Below are 18,736 nucleotides of genomic sequence, written 5' to 3'. Positions count from 1 at the left end.
CTATGTACTTAAAACCCGTACGTATAATAAAATAAATACAACATTCTATAGAGCGGTATTAAGGTCCATTCAACGTTCGCATTTCAAGGAAGAAGCTTCATTCATTCTGTGAAAATGCGGATTATGCTAAAAAAAAAAATCTCACACAATATTAACAAAATTACACACGCTTTTACTTATAAGTTAACTACTTTGATCGGTAAGGGTTAAATCATTTTACATTTGTAAAATGCGTCGCTTGTTATGTTTTATACAGTAACATTAGCAGTTACTACATAATTAATTGTGAAGTATGATTAATCTTAAATTGTTCTTTTCATCAACCTAAACACGCATTCTTTGCAATATCCAAACAATGCAGAACATAGAAAAAAGATCTTCATGCCTTGTTAACTCATTCATCGCTTGAAGAAACCCTTTGATAATAAGAATGCGCGCTTCCTCACTGATTGTGCATGTTTAAACACGTTGTATTTTAATAGCGTTCTTCTTCATTGAGAAATATCGGCCATTTTCCTAAACCCGCGCATGCGTACTGTCGAGAGCGCTGATTGGTCCGCAATGTAAGCAAACGGTATCTTAATGAATAGGTTCTATTCCCATACAGGTATGCAATTCACACACCTTATAGAGCAGGTGGAGTAAAGACGGGTTTAGCGCGACGCGAATTTGCGGTTAGATCGGCTTTATTTCTACGGTAACTCTAGATACAGAGATTGAATACGTTAAAAAAGCTAATTTGTGATAATTAATACCGGATAAAGCGACCGCTAGTAATGTTTCTATTGGTTGAAAAGTGTTGGGAATTTCGATAAAGATATTAATACACGCGACGTAAAGAAATCTCAGTTGAAAATAGAGACAGCGAAGCGCGCGGAACATGTGACAAACATTCTTCGGACATAACTAAATATATCATCCCAATATTTGTGTAAGTGGTTTGAACGAGTGGTGAAGTCTAAACAAGTGACATTTGTGTACTAGACGGACATTAAACTTTTTTAGAAAGCAAAAAAGATGGGTCAAATGGATGGTATATCTGATACAGAGGTGAAGACGAAAATCGTCGTCGTCGGGGATTGTGGATGCGGCAAGACGACGATGATCAAACGTTACGTGAGCAACACATTCGTTGAGGTAAGAAACGTGTTTTCAGTTTAATATTACTATTACAAAGTTTAAAGGGTATTATTAATTAACTGTTCGATGAAACTACATTTACTTTTAACTCGATGGTATAGCTTTTCTGAAGGACGAACTGCTGCTAGACATCTAACAACGTGCTCTTATTTGTATCAAGACCCCTTGGTTTAAGTTAATGTAGTAAACACTTCTCGGTACACGATGTATTTAATTTAAACAATTATGTATACAGTAAAAATAAGCATGGAATAAAAGTACACTTTAATGATGACGCATATAATATATTATATAATACATGTAATGATTATAATATACGATTAAATGCCAAACGAGGTGTGTTATCCATACTTTTCGCTTTGGAAAATACAGCTTCATTAAAAAAAGCAGCAGGGAAAACCTGTATTTGGGTTTGTATAATCTTTGATTTGCAAGGTGTGGTGTACACAGGACACGTAATTTCTATGAATACGTTACATACATTTCACACTGTGATAGAAGAAAGCAATCATTAAGTCAGTCCGGTTCACTATCTGTGATACCGGCGGCAAAGGTAATGCCTTGATACCAAACACTGATAAAGTAAATTAGGCAGATAACGGCAAATGATCAATTATGCAATCGAAATATTTGTGTATCAGATTTTCACGGTAACCCCACCACGTGAGTGGAAGAGGAAAGGAAATGAACGCCCTAGGGTATCGCGAGATTGTTTATGTACCGAAATAATAAGATCTTAATTTCGATTTCCGTCATTGGCCGACAAAAGATTTATAATGACTCTTGACTTGTGAAATAACGAAATAGCCTTGAGTTATTTGCAGTGAAACAAAAGAGTCAGTCATTCTCTAAATATTAAATATAAAGAACAACAGAACCGGTCAAATCATAAAATCAATGAAGTTTGTAACGTTAATTTTTCTTTAAAATAATGATTTAAAGTTTGGAAGCACTCGTTCGTTATAACATATTTGGCGTAAAATGGCCTGTGATTCGTATAACCGTCCTTTGAGACTCAACTATTTGGTGAAATCGACATGGAAACCACATCCTTGACTAGTATATCGGCTAGCCGTGCGTTTATAGAAAGAATAAATCAAGGTGTTTTATCTTCCTTCGTCATAAAATCACACGGTTCGGCGACGGGCAAAAATGCGGATTTCGTCATTCACTAAGATATATCGGGCCTGTTTCACTTGCTTAGAAAGGTCAATGATGCATTAATTTCTGTCATTTGTTGAGACAAAAAATATGTGTATTTGTTCTTCGAAGGAAGTTGTCAGATATGACATTTAACATTGATGTAGTATTGAACAAATAACCTCGGCAAAAAATGTTTCTACAAAATTAAAAAATAGCGATAATGTTTTAATAAGCGTTTAATTGATACAACAATTCAAACGAAACTGTTATAAAATGCAGTGTATATTAAAGTCAAAATTACATTGCTAGAATGTTGAACAAATACATTGTCAATTTTTAAGTGAATCTTCAACTAATTGCTCGCGCAAGTCTATTTGTATTTTTTTAAATGCATGTATAACAGAATCTTAAAAGCATTAACATGCACACAAAATGGCATTATATAATCGACGCTAAACAGCTATTCATAAGTATAAAATACTTATAGCGTACTTGTCTTTCTAACTTATCTCCAAATTTAGGCCCAAACATAACACAGTGTCAGCTGTATGTCCTTATTACAAAAGTGTAACTTTTTCAGTCACACCACACTATTCTTAAAGATATATAGACATATAGCGGGACACGCGGGCGGTGATAAAAGGAGATACCAGTCGGTCAAAAAAACTGATTCTGGCGTCTCACAATCACCTAACATTTAGTTGTCTTTCACCTTGGCCTTCCTTACGAACAGAACCATTTATTTAGCACGTGTTTAGGGGTATATGAAATGTACATTTTAATTGAAACTATATTTTAACACGGTTTTTTAGACATCGGACAAATTCTGTAAAGACAAGAAACGGTTATAATGTGTTAAAAGTGTTCATTATAAGTTAACAGGGAAAAAACTACTGCTGTTAAAAAACAATGCCATGTTAAAAATTACGAATCCTTAAAAGTTTCGAATTAACCCATGTATGCTTAGCGGACTCTCCCGTCCTTCTAAATTGGATTAATTTATTTCCAAAATTAGGGATTTCTAGAATATTTATTTCTATATTTAGAATATTTCTTACAGAAATTTCTTTAAGCAAACAGCGCAGACCCAGATGAGACGCTGCATTATTCGTCGTCTCATCTTGGTCTACGCTGTTTGCCAAGGCCTTTTTTCAGGACGCTAGGCATAAATGGGTTAATATATTTAGCCATGATCAACCATAATCGACCTAAGACACGGAAAACGTTGGTATTCCGTTTACAACAAAATATGTTAAGATATTTGTCCTTAAATCCACGAAACCGCTAAACCGCAATAGAAGAGACGAGAGAGTGGTTGAACTTATTATGCAAATATTTTATTAAGAGCGTGCACATTGGTATTAAGATGTCACAAATGGAGAGCAGACGGTGAATACACACCCACACCCACGTAGTTATCTTCGTTGAATGAAAGTCATTTCAAATGATATTTTAAGATGATAGTATGGTTATACTGACGTCAATCGTATTAAACTCTCCTATGGCGATTTCTTAGTGCAATCATAAACCACAAATGTAGTGTTTGATAATTTATTAAAAAATTAAAAGATAAACATAACGATGTTTTTTGAGGGGAATTCATTACGACTATAATAATGTTTTCCTGAATCGTATACGGTATTAATGACATTTCCAATTGTATAGATAAAGTGCACATTCAAGGTAATTTCTGTTTTTAAAATACCATTGCCGATATAACAAAAGACATAACGCAATTGTAAAAGTCACCCTAAAATACAATCCGCAAAAATACCAGCAAATGAAGTCAGCAAATGTCAACATGAATGAAATCTGCATGGCTTCGCTGGAAACCTGGCATTTTCAGTTTCAAATGTCAATGCTGCCAAGAAATTGGTATTTTAAAATATCAAATATATAATCTGCTGGAACATGTATTATGTTACTATTTCCCTGACATTTACTTACTTATGAATGATATAGTAGATATGTATAGATTGTTTTGAGGAGTAGTTTAAACACGATACGTAGAGACCTGCTGTATATGTACTTGTATTATTATTACAATGTATAGTATGTATTTAAAAATTTAAAATCCGGTAAAATCCGCTGCGAAAATCCGGTATATTTTCTAAAATTATTGAGAAATAATTATTATTAGACAAACAATTTATGTTTATTTAACATTCATGATTTTGCCAAGGCGGAATGTACGATATGACTGTAGACTTTTTCATGGAATGCACATTTGTCGGAAACACTACCTCTTATCATAATGACTATTGCGCCCGCCGGTATGTCGCGGAATGACAACAGAAAGTTACGCCCGTTTAAAGTGGACATTTAAAATAAAACTTGAAATAATCATAAGATACATAATGAAATTGAGTTCGAGTCCATATAAATTGCACCAAATACTTTAGTCGGATGCACATTTATCACGAATAAGTTAGTATAAATACATGATTAATGTGCTTGAATCATTAATGTCCTATCAAACGCTCGTTATGCAGTAATGTTGCAGCACAAGTCATACGAAAAATATTAATGCGCATTAAATTGCACGCACTTATTTTTACTCCGCAATTACACTAGGTCATTAATGTACTAATTAATGCACTAATTGTCACTGGATTTGGCTGTAATTACTTCACGTTTGCTTATGTCAGACGTTTTTATTGGGGGAATAATAACTGGTCTACAATGTCTATTTGTTGAGATCGTCGTTTAGAACTGGTATAATGAATGACTGGGTATTTTATTTTCCCATTGAAGGGAACTGATTTGTACAGAACATTTATTTGTGCAATTAAGCGAAGCGCAATTGATGATTACTTAATTATATACTCGATTGTGCTGCGTATTTGTGGGTCGTACCAGGAGGAAACCCCATATGTCCGGTATGGCGACCACCATTAATACTCACAGGCGCCGGTTTCGGGGATCGAATCCGGATCGCTAGGTGAAAAGGGCGTGTACCGACCACTGCTCGTACTGGATTGTCCGTTTACTATAAAAAAAAGCAATTGCAAAATGCAAATAATTTTTAATATTTTTATCCATTTGATGAATGTGGACGTTTTCGGGGGGGGGGGGGGGGCAAGACAATGCTAGTGTGTTGCGTTATTGATTTTCAATTAGTCGGCCCTTGTACTGATTGCCTAACCCCCGTCCCCTCGGGTGGATTTGGCTGCACGAAGTATTTATTATTCACAGGAGCTTGTCAACGGAAGTGATAGGTTAAGCTTGTTCGATCTTGTCATTTATAGGTCTTGCGCAATAGCGTTGATAGGTGTCTATCATAAAATTGTCGCGATTTATGACGTGTGTTTGTGTATTGTCTTCCGCGTTCAGTTAGACGCCGTTTAGTATACTCTGGTATTTTTTCAACGAAATACGGCAACACTTGACATTGCTTGTCATTGATTGCAAAAAGCTGCCACATTAATACTCAAGTACTTAGAACATCAAAAATCCGTGTACACTTATAACAATTTGTTCATCAGATTAAAAGTAAAGGAAACTTTATCTTCGCTGAAATATTATACTTATAAAAAGTGCCGTCTCATGCATTGTAAGATATGTTTGTTTGTTGCTAATTGTTACTTTCCGAAAATATTTGCACAAACTTTAGTCGTGAATTTTCAATGTGATCATAAGAGCCTTTTTTTGAATAGACGGTCTGAAACATGCTAGATATGGGAAATAAGTACAAGTGCATCATAAAAGATTGGGTGAAAAGTAAGATCGTGGATAAAGCATTTAAGAAAACAGCTGGGGATTTCTGGACCGGCGGAATAATTTTTTATTGATAAGGTTTTCTCATAGAAGACAACCATCTGTCTAAATAAACGTCGATTAATTTTAGCAACAGGTCGAAGATTTAACAAAGATAGATCTTTTAAAATACGAAAAAATATATATATTCAGAATAGCCAGGTGTTTATTGAAACGTCGCGACTTTATTGAGATATATAGACCATAGATTGTCTGTCATTTCTCTACAAATAAAAAAAACTCTTAGTATTTAGTTATCCAACCCCTGTATATACAGAAGGGTGTTTAGAATCCGAAGTTAATGAATTCATTTATAGCGAGGTCTTGGCATTAGTATTCTTGTTGTTTTTCATTTCTTAACCCTTTGCATGCTGGGAAATTTGTCGTCTGCTAAAATGTCGTCTGCTGAATTTCTAAAATAAGCATTTTCTTCTTTTTTTTCAAACCAATACTAGTAGAAAAGCAAACAGTTTGGATCCTGATGAGACGCCACGTTCTGTGGCGTCTCATCTGGATCCAAACTGTTTGCAAAGGCCTTCAAAATTCGGTTCCAGCACTGAAAGGGTTAAATCCATGCCGCTGTGCCATACAGTGTTCATTTTAAAACACGAGAATGACACATTTGGTTCGGTACGACTTAAGAAAGTATCATTAAAACGATCGAAAAACTTTTATAACGATATACATATGTAAATGCGTTTTCATGAATGACAAGTTCTTAAGACACGCTAAACTGAACCAGACACAACTAATTTATGCCGATGTGAAATTAATCGACAGGTCTGGCGATCACACATTAATGTTTTTGAACAAATATCCTACATCACCAAGGTTGTTTTCATTGCATCAGTTGTTTTACCCTTCATTAAGATGTTAAGAACATGCTTTAATATTACAAAATATCCGTGCACCACACCTATTGTGCGTTGAAGCGTTTGGTAATAAAAATCATCAATGAAACCGGTTTTACGTTATATTGGGTTACACTCGTTCTCAGAATGGGCCTTTCCCATATACATAGAACACGTGTTTTAATATAATAGAACGGATATGAAAGATTGTAATATCTCCAAACATATATACTGGTAAAAAAAGATATGAACGTTAGGCTTTTTCTTTGAAAATAGCAACATTATTACCAATGTTTGACGTTGTTCAAAAAGGGCGGTATCTTCAAACGAACGTGTGCAAACTGTTCTTTTCGATTTTAAGAAGGAAACGCGGGCGTCCTTAAAGACAACGGGGTAAAAACTGTTGAACCCGAATGAACTTTAAAATGTGCCCATGTGTTATCAACTGTGCTATAAAGAAGCTCAATAAAAACCAAGTGTGTTGCGCACCGCGTCTTTAACATGAAAGCATTCCAGCCATTATCATACAGATATGCCTCGGCTGTCATAAACGGGTCTATACACCCATGAAATTCAAATGGTCATCTCTAAATGACGAGTGAAATGGGGCGGGAACCGTATGGTGTGTTCTCCTAACCATAACGCCACGTGTATCGCACGTCTATCCATAGCCAATATCAATTTAAGTTTTTTTTTCAGTTTCCGCAAGAAAATATCCTATGTTGTTCCACGTTTTCTGTAAGACGTTATCTCACGCGAATTTATTAATTTTAGAGTTCAAAACAGAACATCAGAACAGAAACGTTGTTAAATAACTCGTTAGATACTTGTTCAAATACGCGTATGCGTGTCAATATTACCGGTAATGGTTAAGTCCGCACATACACTGGTATTAGCGGAGGTACGCACTTTAAATGATTAACATTTTACAGATTCAGGAGTTGCTCAATGTATTATCTATCTTTACGGACTCACGTCTGTAATTTACATGCCAAATGCGCTCCAAGAATCCGCCACGTGCATCAATGTTTCACAAGCCTGGTTAACGCAAATTTCCGTTATCAAAATTTTAAAAAGGTATCGCTTTGTTTTGCTATAATTATATTCCGTTAACAGGCATGCAAACAGACGCAGGGTAAGTTGAACGTTTGCCAAACTTCCTTAAAAGGCGTTTTTGACATCGCTAAAGGCGGTCTAGACGATGCGATGTTTGGCGATGCACACACTTACGTTTCAATAGAAAAGTATGCGAATGGGAATGTTACAATGTTGTTGTTAGCCGGATATAAAGCCACGGCAGAGGCATCTGGTCTTCTGTTAACGGTTTAATGACTTGAGAATTTATGGCGTGTGATGAAAAATGTTTAAAATGATCCCCTGTTAAAAGGGTTTAGGCCAGAACGTAAATCCCGCATCATGGCAGCCGGTGCGAATTCATTAAAACTTAATCCCAATCATTAATGCATCAAGGAAGATACGTCGGGAGAAAGAGTTCATGGGGAGTATCAAAACCCTCGTATCTTTCATGTATATCGTAATAAAGGGTTCCTTAATGATATCCAACACTAAAAGGCGGACTCGTTCCTGATGATGAAAGATTAGCATTAGCTAAATGGAAATTGCAGCCCTTTTTCTTCCATACATACTTGGTACATGAACAGAAAATGCTTAGTCGTCGTAATGATCCTTTTTTTCCTTCAAAACTTGGTACATGAAAATTACATGCTTAGTCTTCTTAAGCATTTTTTATTTGTTTTTATCGCTGCTATGACACTACTGCTGTCTGTATTTGCAGGCGTACACCCCAACCGGATTCGACACGTACAACGCCACCTATCAGGCGTCAGCGGCGTATAAAGTCCACCTATCAATCTGGGACACGTCAGGTAAGATTCGTCATTCCTTAACCTATTTATGCCTAGTGGACTCTCCCATCCTTCTAAATTGGATCAATTTAGTTCCAAAATAAGGGATGTCTAGTATATTTATTTCTATATTTAGAATACGGAAATTCCTTAAAGCAAACAGCGCAGACCCTGATGAGACGCCGCATCATGCGGCGACTCATCTGGGTCAACGCTGTTTACCAAGGTATTCATAAACATTCATTAAGTGGCCCTTAAGTTTTATTCTGAAATAATGTTATTGGTACCTTTTAAATTTATTTAACACGCTTGGTCATTGGACAACATTTGAAGTGTATAATATTAGTGTTTAGGAAATATATTGATTATTTTCTTAGTACACTGGCTTAGCCATGTGTGGTTATTTGGCAAGCTGTATATTGCAATAAGCATTATAATCAAATTAAAAGCATTCATGTTTTGTATAATAAATATAACGTACATTGCACTCCGGATTTAATAAGTATTGGAAATTTCGATAACTAAATTGAAGAGGATGGTATAAGTTAGCGTTAAGTATATAATTGCTCAAATTAGTATTTTTTATTTCTCACTTCACGTACTGAATTCCATGATTTAGCGTCAAATTATGGAATTCCAGACCAATTCAAAAAACCACATTAATAGAGCATTTGTGATAGAAGTAATTGCAAGATCAGATATCTGCAAAAATTTAATCGATTTAACATGTCTCTAACAAAAGAAGGCGCATTTGAAGACATTATCAGGTGTTTTAATGAAGTTTAAGACCATTCATATCTGGGAACTAATGTCAGCCGAAATTATCTTTCTGACATCGGTATGCGGTGGAATAATACCTAAAGCCCAAAGCCTTTATCAGTGGAAATAAAGATATCCCCACTCGGCAAAACACACATCAGAGTTTATTTTACCAGATATATGGGTGTATATAATACAGTAAAGGTATGCGGAGACCCCACGCACGGCCGGGTTAATTTGTCGTTTTCCTCAACTCCCGTGAAACAATACAAGGTCCTTATGCGCAAGCGGGAGACACACTTATGCAGAGAACAAGAACATACAATTGATACTTAACATCTCTTGATCGAGGACTTAATAAACAAATAAGGAACAATACCGACAGTCGTAAGTTCAGTAAACCTTGGCGACCTGAGAATGTCAAACATTTCAACGAGTAAAAGTAGCTCAATGTGAAGATCCATAACGACAACGATCGCGATGGCCCTCATTAATCACTCAATTAACCGCAAACTGCACCGGGTTTAAACTGAATGGATGGATATGCAAAACAAAGCAAGAGTGATCAATAATTTTTCGCTTGAAAATAATTTGTCATTGAATTAAGTGCACATGTAAATCCATCTGATAATGCATGTATCAACGAAGTTAGTTCAGCATAATGATTTAATTGTACAGTAATTTGTAATTTATTACTTTATTTATTTCTGATCTATGTCCACACTTTGGATGAAGACTGTTATTTTTCTGCCTGTTTTCGGGGTAAAGTGCATTAAAATAAAAGGAGACAGGTAGCAAAGCAAAATGCTTATTTTAACAGTGACCATTCCGAATAGCATTTTTTGCACAACATTTGTTGTGTCAGTGTTAAACAAATCCAAGTGCATGACGGTCACATGCCGTATCAATGTTAAAAAATATGCAGTTGTATGCATTTTACTGCCAGTTAAATGCCGTATTCGAACATAATTTTCTTAAGCCATTTCAGTGGTTCGCAAAGCCCACTTGAACTTCAAAGTTGCCAGTGTCGTTTTTAGAAAGTTAAAAAAGCCCACTTGAACTTCAAAGTTGTCAGTGCCGTTTTTAGAAACTTAAAAACAAATCTTTTTTTATAATTCTAAAGGAGAAAAGCCGAAAGACTTATAACGAGGCTAAAGACGATCACGTTCGCGGAATGTCAGGCATTTCTGTCTGGCTAACACTTCTTTTGTGAGAGGTGCGGTGTCGTGCAGGTGTCTTGATTTCAAATCGTTTGCCAATGTCGACGGGATTGGCGAGTCTTTTGATCGGCGAATGTTCAATAAGTTGTCTTTTGTTTCAGCATAATTGGGGTTAATGAATGTTATTTAAGAAATACATTTTTCCGATTGTGTACATTCATTCATTAACAAGAATGTGTCCTTTCAAACAAAAAGAAGTGCAAGATTATGTTTGGATTGCTTTTTGTTTTAAATTAACCCCATGACTTCGGGAAAAAATTCGCATATTTTGTGGCTATTACTTATCGCATTGTTATTCAGAACGCTTGGCGTATTATACATATCAAATAATTTGCAATAAGGATAGTTTGCTCGTTAACCCTTTGCATGCTGGGACATTTATTGTCTGCTAAAATGTTGTCTGCTGAATTTCTAAAATTAGCATTTTCTTACATTTTTTTCAAAAATAGTATCAGAATAGCAAACAGTTTGGATCCTGATGAGACGTCGCGTTCTGTGGCGTCTCATCTGGATCCGAACTGTTTGCAAAGGCCTTCAAATATCGGTTCCAGCACTGAAAGAGTTAACAGTTTTCCCGTCTAGCGCACTGCGCGTGCCATTGTTGTATTAAACATAGGGTAGACTTAATAGGTGTGCCGCAATCCTGTTAATGTACACTTACTTTAAAGGGATTTGTTTGTAACCCTCTGAAGTGAATTGGATTAATTGTAATCTGTCGAACTATGCTTTAACTCTCTGTAAATCCTTCGAAGATATTGTTCGCTTTCTTTTTGATCCTGTACCTTTCTGGTCAAGACAGATTAGAGATGCCGGCTCGTGCCCCCATGATTTAAACTGGGTCTTATTTTGGAATACCGGTAATCGAATAGGAGCGTCTCGTTAATTTGCATATATGCAAATGAGGAAACGTCTTGTAATGCCAAGTATATGCCATTGATTAACGCAAAGGAATTTAATCAGATTTGTCGGGTAACCTTGCTTGCCCTCAATATCACATACCGAAGAAGGTTATTTGAATTTTGTTCAACATAGGCTATTCAATATGACCAAACTATGAAATTTAATATGAATATCGGAAACGAAAACCTTTTTTCAATGTTTATTTTTATTTTTTGCAAGTGTCTGTACTAATATTCGTTTTGATAAGGCGAATAGACACTCGTTCAGTCGAGCGCATATGCCACTGAAGGGCAAACATTAATTTAAAATGAAAATGAGATTCCGATTGTTAAGTTAAACCTGTAGGCAATTCTAAATTTATAGTGTCCGTGGGATACATTTAAAGCGATGATAAGACGCAATTAACGTTGACACTTTTATGCGCATGATGATGCATATTCATTACTCCCCTACTTTTCGGAAGTCTCGGCAATATCATTTCATCATAGCGTTACGTCAGCAAAACGAGTAAAGCATTGTCATTCACATGCTGCAGCCATTAATTCTTGGATGACACGCTACTTTTAGCTCTAAAAATATTACTTTGAAAGTAAACAAGGACGCCGTTCTTTTGTGCATTCGCCGTTTATCAATGTCATAGATTTATTTTACAAATGCATATAACGGCATGTTGTTCATAGGGAAACTGTCGAGATAACGATCAGATCTGCTTTAATTTTATTTACTTATATGTTAATTCATCTCAAATAATAAATTATGTACGGTCGACCATTAAACGCACCTTCAATTGAAATGCACTAATATATGAACGCCATTCGTCTATCTATCGCACGGAGGAAGTATTTCAAACAAGCAGCAATTGTTCTCTTATTTTAAGTGGGATTACATTTATGCCTCTTACATTTGATTTACTTTTTCAATATTATTTGTTAGGGCATGTTCCGACAACTCTCGAAATGCACTGTTGTTTCTTATATAAACCGTATAATAAGCAAGCGCATATTGTATATTTTCAGGCAACTCATCGTATGACCGTGTTCGTCCGGTGTCATATACTGGTGCAGACCTAGTGCTCGCGTGTTTCTCTATCGTAAACCCAGACTCGCTTCATAACATTGTGACAAAGGTAAGCATTATCGTTGTTTTTAATTTTTAAAATATATTACAATTTATTGTAAATTGTCTTTAGGCTGTTTGCATGATTTTTCTTTGGTATGCATGTATTCTTCACAAGACAAAATTTTAATGCAAAAACTTTCCCCACATTTAAGATAAAACGCATCGATTTTCACGTATTTTAAACATTGTTAGCCGCCCCTCGACGAAACATAAACATTAAACGCAAACCAATACTCTTATTATTAGCTTCAACCTAACCGTTTGCAATTGATTTGAAGTAAATAAACAAAACAATAATACCCGGTTATCGTGTTGGCCATGAGTCCGTTCATAAGCAGAGTAAACGGCCCAATGCTCCGTTCATAAAAACACATTGTTATTTTATCTACATCTAGACTTTTGTAAAATCGGTAAGCTATCTTGTCCCATTGTAGTAAATAAGCCCACAACAATTGCATTTATAACTAAAATTGAGCTCTTCTTTTGTTGCTCGATTGTATTTTGCCCCGATATTGTCATCGTTAATGTCTTAATTACAGTGTGGTTCTAAAACCTTGTCCTTCAGTAAACTGGATAGATAGTGTTTCAACTAAGGTAGATTTCAAACGCGATTGTTAAATCGGACAAAATCAAACAAAACACATATAACCCAGCATGTTTGTGTATATGCAGTCGAGACAAACACATATCTTGTTGTGACTCTTGCACTTGCCTAACGCAACTTTGGCACGGAAAGGCCACTTGCCTAACGCAACTTTGGCGCGGAAAGGCAACTTGTCTAACGCAACTTTGGCGCGGAAAGGCCTCATAAATTCCAAAATACAAACGACACGTCATCCAAACAGTGTTTTCTTTCATTCAAAATCGGATCCGGTAACCGGACCCATTCCCAATGGAAATAAGTATATATTTTTCCCAAATGGGAGCTTAAAATTCCCAAAGGAACTATATTTTTTTAGATCAATATTTTGTTCATCTCCCATCCATATAAGATCAACCTTAGTAAATTTAATACTGGACACACTTGTATCCTCAATTTTGAAGCATTTGAAGCATTTGTCAGCAAAACAACAACAACAACACTAATTTCCCAATTTTAGTCTAAACGCCGCGAATTTTCTTAATCCAAAGGGACCCGGCCCCATTCCCAAAATGGTGACAAAAAACACTGGCATATAAGGTCACATAAGATACGCAAGTCTTATTGTAATAACATCGTTTGCCTTGTTTTCCAGTGGCTTCCAGAGATCAAGGAACACTGCCCCACCGCCCCGATCATTGTCGTCGGCTTAGGGTCGGACTTGAGGACGGACGAACAGACGCTTGCTAAACTCGCGCGGCGAAACACCACCCCTATCACATATGAACAAGTACGTATCGATAGAACTTTGATGTATGTTTTATATCGTCTTTGAAATTGCCTCAATCCGATTTTAAATTACATTACACCCCAACATGGCCCGTTCAGATACGATGCGTTAAATAGTGTGGTGACGTAACGAACAGACACAAACGTTATTTTATCGTGTTTGCGGTATATATCAACGTTGCTGTTCATATAAAAATTAAGGTAGTCTTTATTTCCTTGTAATTAAGAGAACACAAAGCAAACAGTGACTTTACTCCAGATTCAATAACAACTGTATGTGTCAATGCTTTTTGCAGGGACTCAAGGCAGCGAAAGATATAGACGCGCTCGTGTATTCGGAAACTTCCTCAAAAACATCCGAGAGCAGCGTTCGTGACGTCATGGAGGTCGCAGCTTTGTCGTCCATGGGAACAAAGGCTAGAACCGCTCAGGCGAGCGAAAGCGCGGAAAAGCGCAAATCAATGAAGAAAAAGAAGACGAAAAGTATGGGAGAGGCGAAAGACAAGATTAAAACCAAAAAGGAGTCGGACAAAGGTTGTTCCATTATGTGATAACGCTATCAGACAGTTGTGACGTTGGTGCAAACTTTGGTTTCGTCATCAGTGCCGTCATCATTGATTTCACGGTTGCTAGGGAAACCTGTGGCTGTCGTGTGATCGACTGCTTAGATTCTTACACGAGGAACAGCTTAGACGAGAGATAAAGGCGAGAAAGGAGATGCGAAATGAAAAAAATGCATTTGAAACAAAGCATTTGACATTCTTATGCGAGACATTGTCGCTGGATATGGTTTGTTTGATGTTCATAGACCTGAAAGAGGGTCTTTTGATTGTAGATTTATGCCGAGTGCGACTTGTATAAATTGTAACAGACAAAACGTGACTGATATTTATGTCAGATCTGATTTTCATTAGATCTTTATTCGACATGGTTCATTCCATGAATATATCTGTTTGCAGACACCTGTGCGTCTGCGCCAGCAAATTAGTTTTCAAAAATACATTACGGGGGCGTCCGCTTATTTTCTGCCCGGTCCATTCCCATCATTTAGCAAAGATGGCTTTGCATATTTGAAAATAGAACATAGAAAATAGAACACATGGGCTCAATCCCATTTCCTGCATAAACAGTTCAACTCAAAAAACAGTTAAATCGACTGAAGGAAAAGTGCAACTTTCGCGTGATAAATTAACGCGATCGGGTGAAGTGTTCAAGCAGAAAATGTACATAAAAAGTGATTGTGTAGTATTAAAGTGTTTGGGTGTCGCTAGTTGGTTGATTTATTATTTGTTTAAGGCTATTTATATAGGATTTAGTGTTATTTATGTGTAGAGTTCGTTTTTTAATCGCTTAATGAAAACTACGAAACAACCGCTGGGTCTGTTGAAATGATTTGCATTAAAACGTAATGAATATTTAGTTGATAGTTAAAAATAAACGAGCAAAATAGTCCAGTGAAAGAAACAAACGCATGTTGTTCCACTGGAAGAAATTCTGCAATATTAGGTTGTAGTGATTTGTCAATTTATTACTTAATTTTTAGTGCAGTAGCTTTATAGCCATAAATAAATATATGTTAATCTTCAGAACAACGAAAACATGATAATATTTTTTGGCAGAGATTGTGTTACATTTATAAACGATTGACTCCCAACGTTTGTTGTTTGATTTTAGGGCTTAATTCTATTTATTGCATATGCTAAGTGATTAATAGTCTTGATCATGTGAGGGCGATTTGTCAATAAACCCCATAATTTTACTTGAGACACGTTTTCCTTAAATGCTTAATTTTGAAATTGTATTACGAAATACATCAGCGGATTTTTTTCTCCCAAATTAGTTGGTATTTGTTTTGAAGTTACTGTTGACTTAACTGGTTATTTATTTTGTCACGATAAATCATTATAATAAATGTTGGTATGTATGAGTAATTATATGAAGACCACATTGTAAAAAAGAAATAATTTCTTAATGTGAATTCTTCATGAAATAAAGTTATTATTATATTATTATATTATCATCAGTAACTTAACTTTTGTTTATATCTATATAGTTAATTTTAATTTTACAACTTTTATGTCATCTTTTTGTCTTCTAAAACTTCACCAGAAAGCAACGATTTTTGTCACTATTCATATTTAATACTTCTGTATATTGTATTATTGTTTCTTTAACTTTTAGTGCGAACATTTTGGTTGTCATGTTCGACTATTTCCGTTCTTTTAGTGTATGCTAGCTCGGTAACTTTTTGTTCGTTTGAGCAACGCAAATATAATCAAACTATGTTAGATTAAAATGCTCGTGTCGTCCGCTATGGTGTGAACAAGTGAATTTTGAGAACGTGTATTTAAGTGTATATGTTGTGAAAATGTTTTCAAGTGTAACCTTAAAAAGATAGCGTGCAACCTTTTTAGTGTGTCAATGCAAATTGTGCAATAACTTGAAACTTTGCCCTGTGTTATATGAACATGCATTTGTTGTAAATATCTCATTTTGTTTTCATTACTTATTTAATACCGAAAAAAGTATTATCAAGCGTTTGTGGCTGCAGTTATGCAACGTGAGCCTTTGAGCAAAAACCTTTTTTGAAGTCCGCAAACATTCCTAAAATGTTTGAAGAAATCAGAAAAAAATCCCAAAGGTTTATATGCAGATATAGAATTTATGCCTTTTTGCCGTTTGTATATATGCAATTATTTTGCAAATATACCTTTTTTGCTTATTTTGATCAAAAATGTATAAAAAAACTTACAAAAAAAGAAACATAATGTCTGTGATATGAATAAAATTACAGAAAATAATGTATAATTTTGTTTTAAATCAACCCAGTCCTTCAGTTGTCTGCGTGTACTTAAAAAAAGAAGTCATTTACGGTGACCATGGTGACTGATGATGATATTGATGATACTGATGGTGATGCCATAAACACGATACGATAAACTTGATGATATTGATGATAATGATGATGATGCCATAAACACGATATAATAAACTTGATAATATTGATGATAATTATGATGATGCCACAAACACGATACGATAAACTTGATGATGAGGGATGATGATGATGATGATGATGATGATGATGATGATGATGATGATGATGATGATGATGACGACGACGTCGACGATGATGATGATTATGACACTAATGATAATGACGATAATGATAATAATGATAATGATGAAGATAATTGACGATAATGATGAAGATAATTGACGATAATGATGATGGTGATAAGGACATAATTATTGTCATCATGCATTCTTATAAGCTTTATAACAACCTTCAGTTTTAGTGACAGCCACACGACATCAGTATCAACATTAATTTAAGGAAAACGGCATTACACTAACGAGCGTAATTGCAATTAGTAAACGTGTACCAGTAATCAAACGTACTTAATTTAATCAATATACAATCATTAAACTATCAGTAAAACCAGCATTGACAAGCGGCATAGCTTAAATCAAGAAAACCAAAGAAAACACGCCTTGAAAACCTACCAATCTTGCGCATACACAAAGATACGAGTTGTCTATCAAGTTATCAAGAAGGCATAGCTTTCATACTAGGCCAAAGAACGTCATATAAGCCTCCACCTTTTAACAGTCCATTCATAATAAAAGCGCGAGTTTACGATCGAAATGTGGGGCGGAGATTTTGATTTCGCGTTCCCAAATAGTCGGAGATAATGAAAAGCTTATTAAAGATTGAACAAATTGTACTCAAAATAGAAACGACAAGATAAAGATAGATTTGTATTAAATCAATTCGTTAAACTGTCAAATTGATAGCGTTTCATGTGAATGCAAATTTGCGATTCATTCTTTAAAACAGATGTACATGTATTTTCAGTTCACGGTTTTGAACACGACATTTTCATAATATCAATGCATAAACGAACAGCTTCCATTAATTGTATACATTTGATACATGTTGTTGGACAACACACACATTCAGTACCACCATTGTGTCATACAGACAAAACGACCAACCATCATATTTGATACGTATTGGTTTTGTCCGAATCAGAGAAACATGCATAACATTATACGCAAAACAGATGTGGGCTGCATTATGAGTTTGTTGTTGTTTGTTGTTTTTTTTATCGAGTGCACCGGGATTGTCTCCCATATGGCCATCGCCCCAGAAAGACATATTAGTTGGTTACGGGGGATAGTGCAAGATACAGGAGACACCCCGTTCCAGAGGTGACCCTGGGTCTTTTAGTGCCCGGTGTATAGCACCTAGTACACTGCACCTCGGTTTAACGTCTCATGCGAAAGACGAGTTAGTAGGTTAGGTGCAGCGGGGGATCGAACCAGCGATCTCTGGATTGTGAAGCCAGTGTTATATTATGAGAGGACCCGGAATATCTTTTATTGTTGGGGGGGGGGGGGGCAGAGTGCCAGGAGGAAACCCCCACATGTCCCAGTTGGTTACCACCAACCGCCTGATTGAAGATTGCCAGTGGTCAGTTAACATCGCGTCACCTATCAATCAAAACTGTTATGTAAATGTAAATTTCAAACGACCTATCAGCAATCGATAAATCTGGAAGCCGGTTGCTATCGGTTTGTCTGCCATTTTACTCGATAGCTGTCGAGGTT

At 35.8% G+C, this 18,736-nt stretch overlaps 1 protein-coding gene across 1 annotated transcript; it reads left to right on the top strand.

Annotated features, from left to right (window-relative positions):
* The first annotated feature begins 579 nt into the window (after positions 1 to 579).
* LOC127855761 (ras-like GTP-binding protein Rho1) lies at positions 580 to 16,923 on the top strand. Its single transcript, XM_052391564.1, has 5 exons — positions 580 to 1,137; positions 8,686 to 8,776; positions 12,651 to 12,760; positions 13,989 to 14,123; positions 14,419 to 16,923. The coding sequence occupies exons 1-5, from the start codon at positions 1,018 to 1,020 to the stop codon at positions 14,671 to 14,673; spliced, it is 711 nt and encodes a 236-aa protein (XP_052247524.1). The 5' UTR covers positions 580 to 1,017; the 3' UTR covers positions 14,674 to 16,923.
* Positions 16,924 to 18,736: the final 1,813 nt, after the last annotated feature.

This window comes from Dreissena polymorpha, chromosome 13 (assembly GCF_020536995.1).
Source record: "Dreissena polymorpha isolate Duluth1 chromosome 13, UMN_Dpol_1.0, whole genome shotgun sequence".
Lineage (NCBI taxonomy): Eukaryota > Metazoa > Mollusca > Bivalvia > Myida > Dreissenidae > Dreissena > Dreissena polymorpha.
This window is presented reverse-complemented; position numbering and strand designations above follow the sequence as displayed.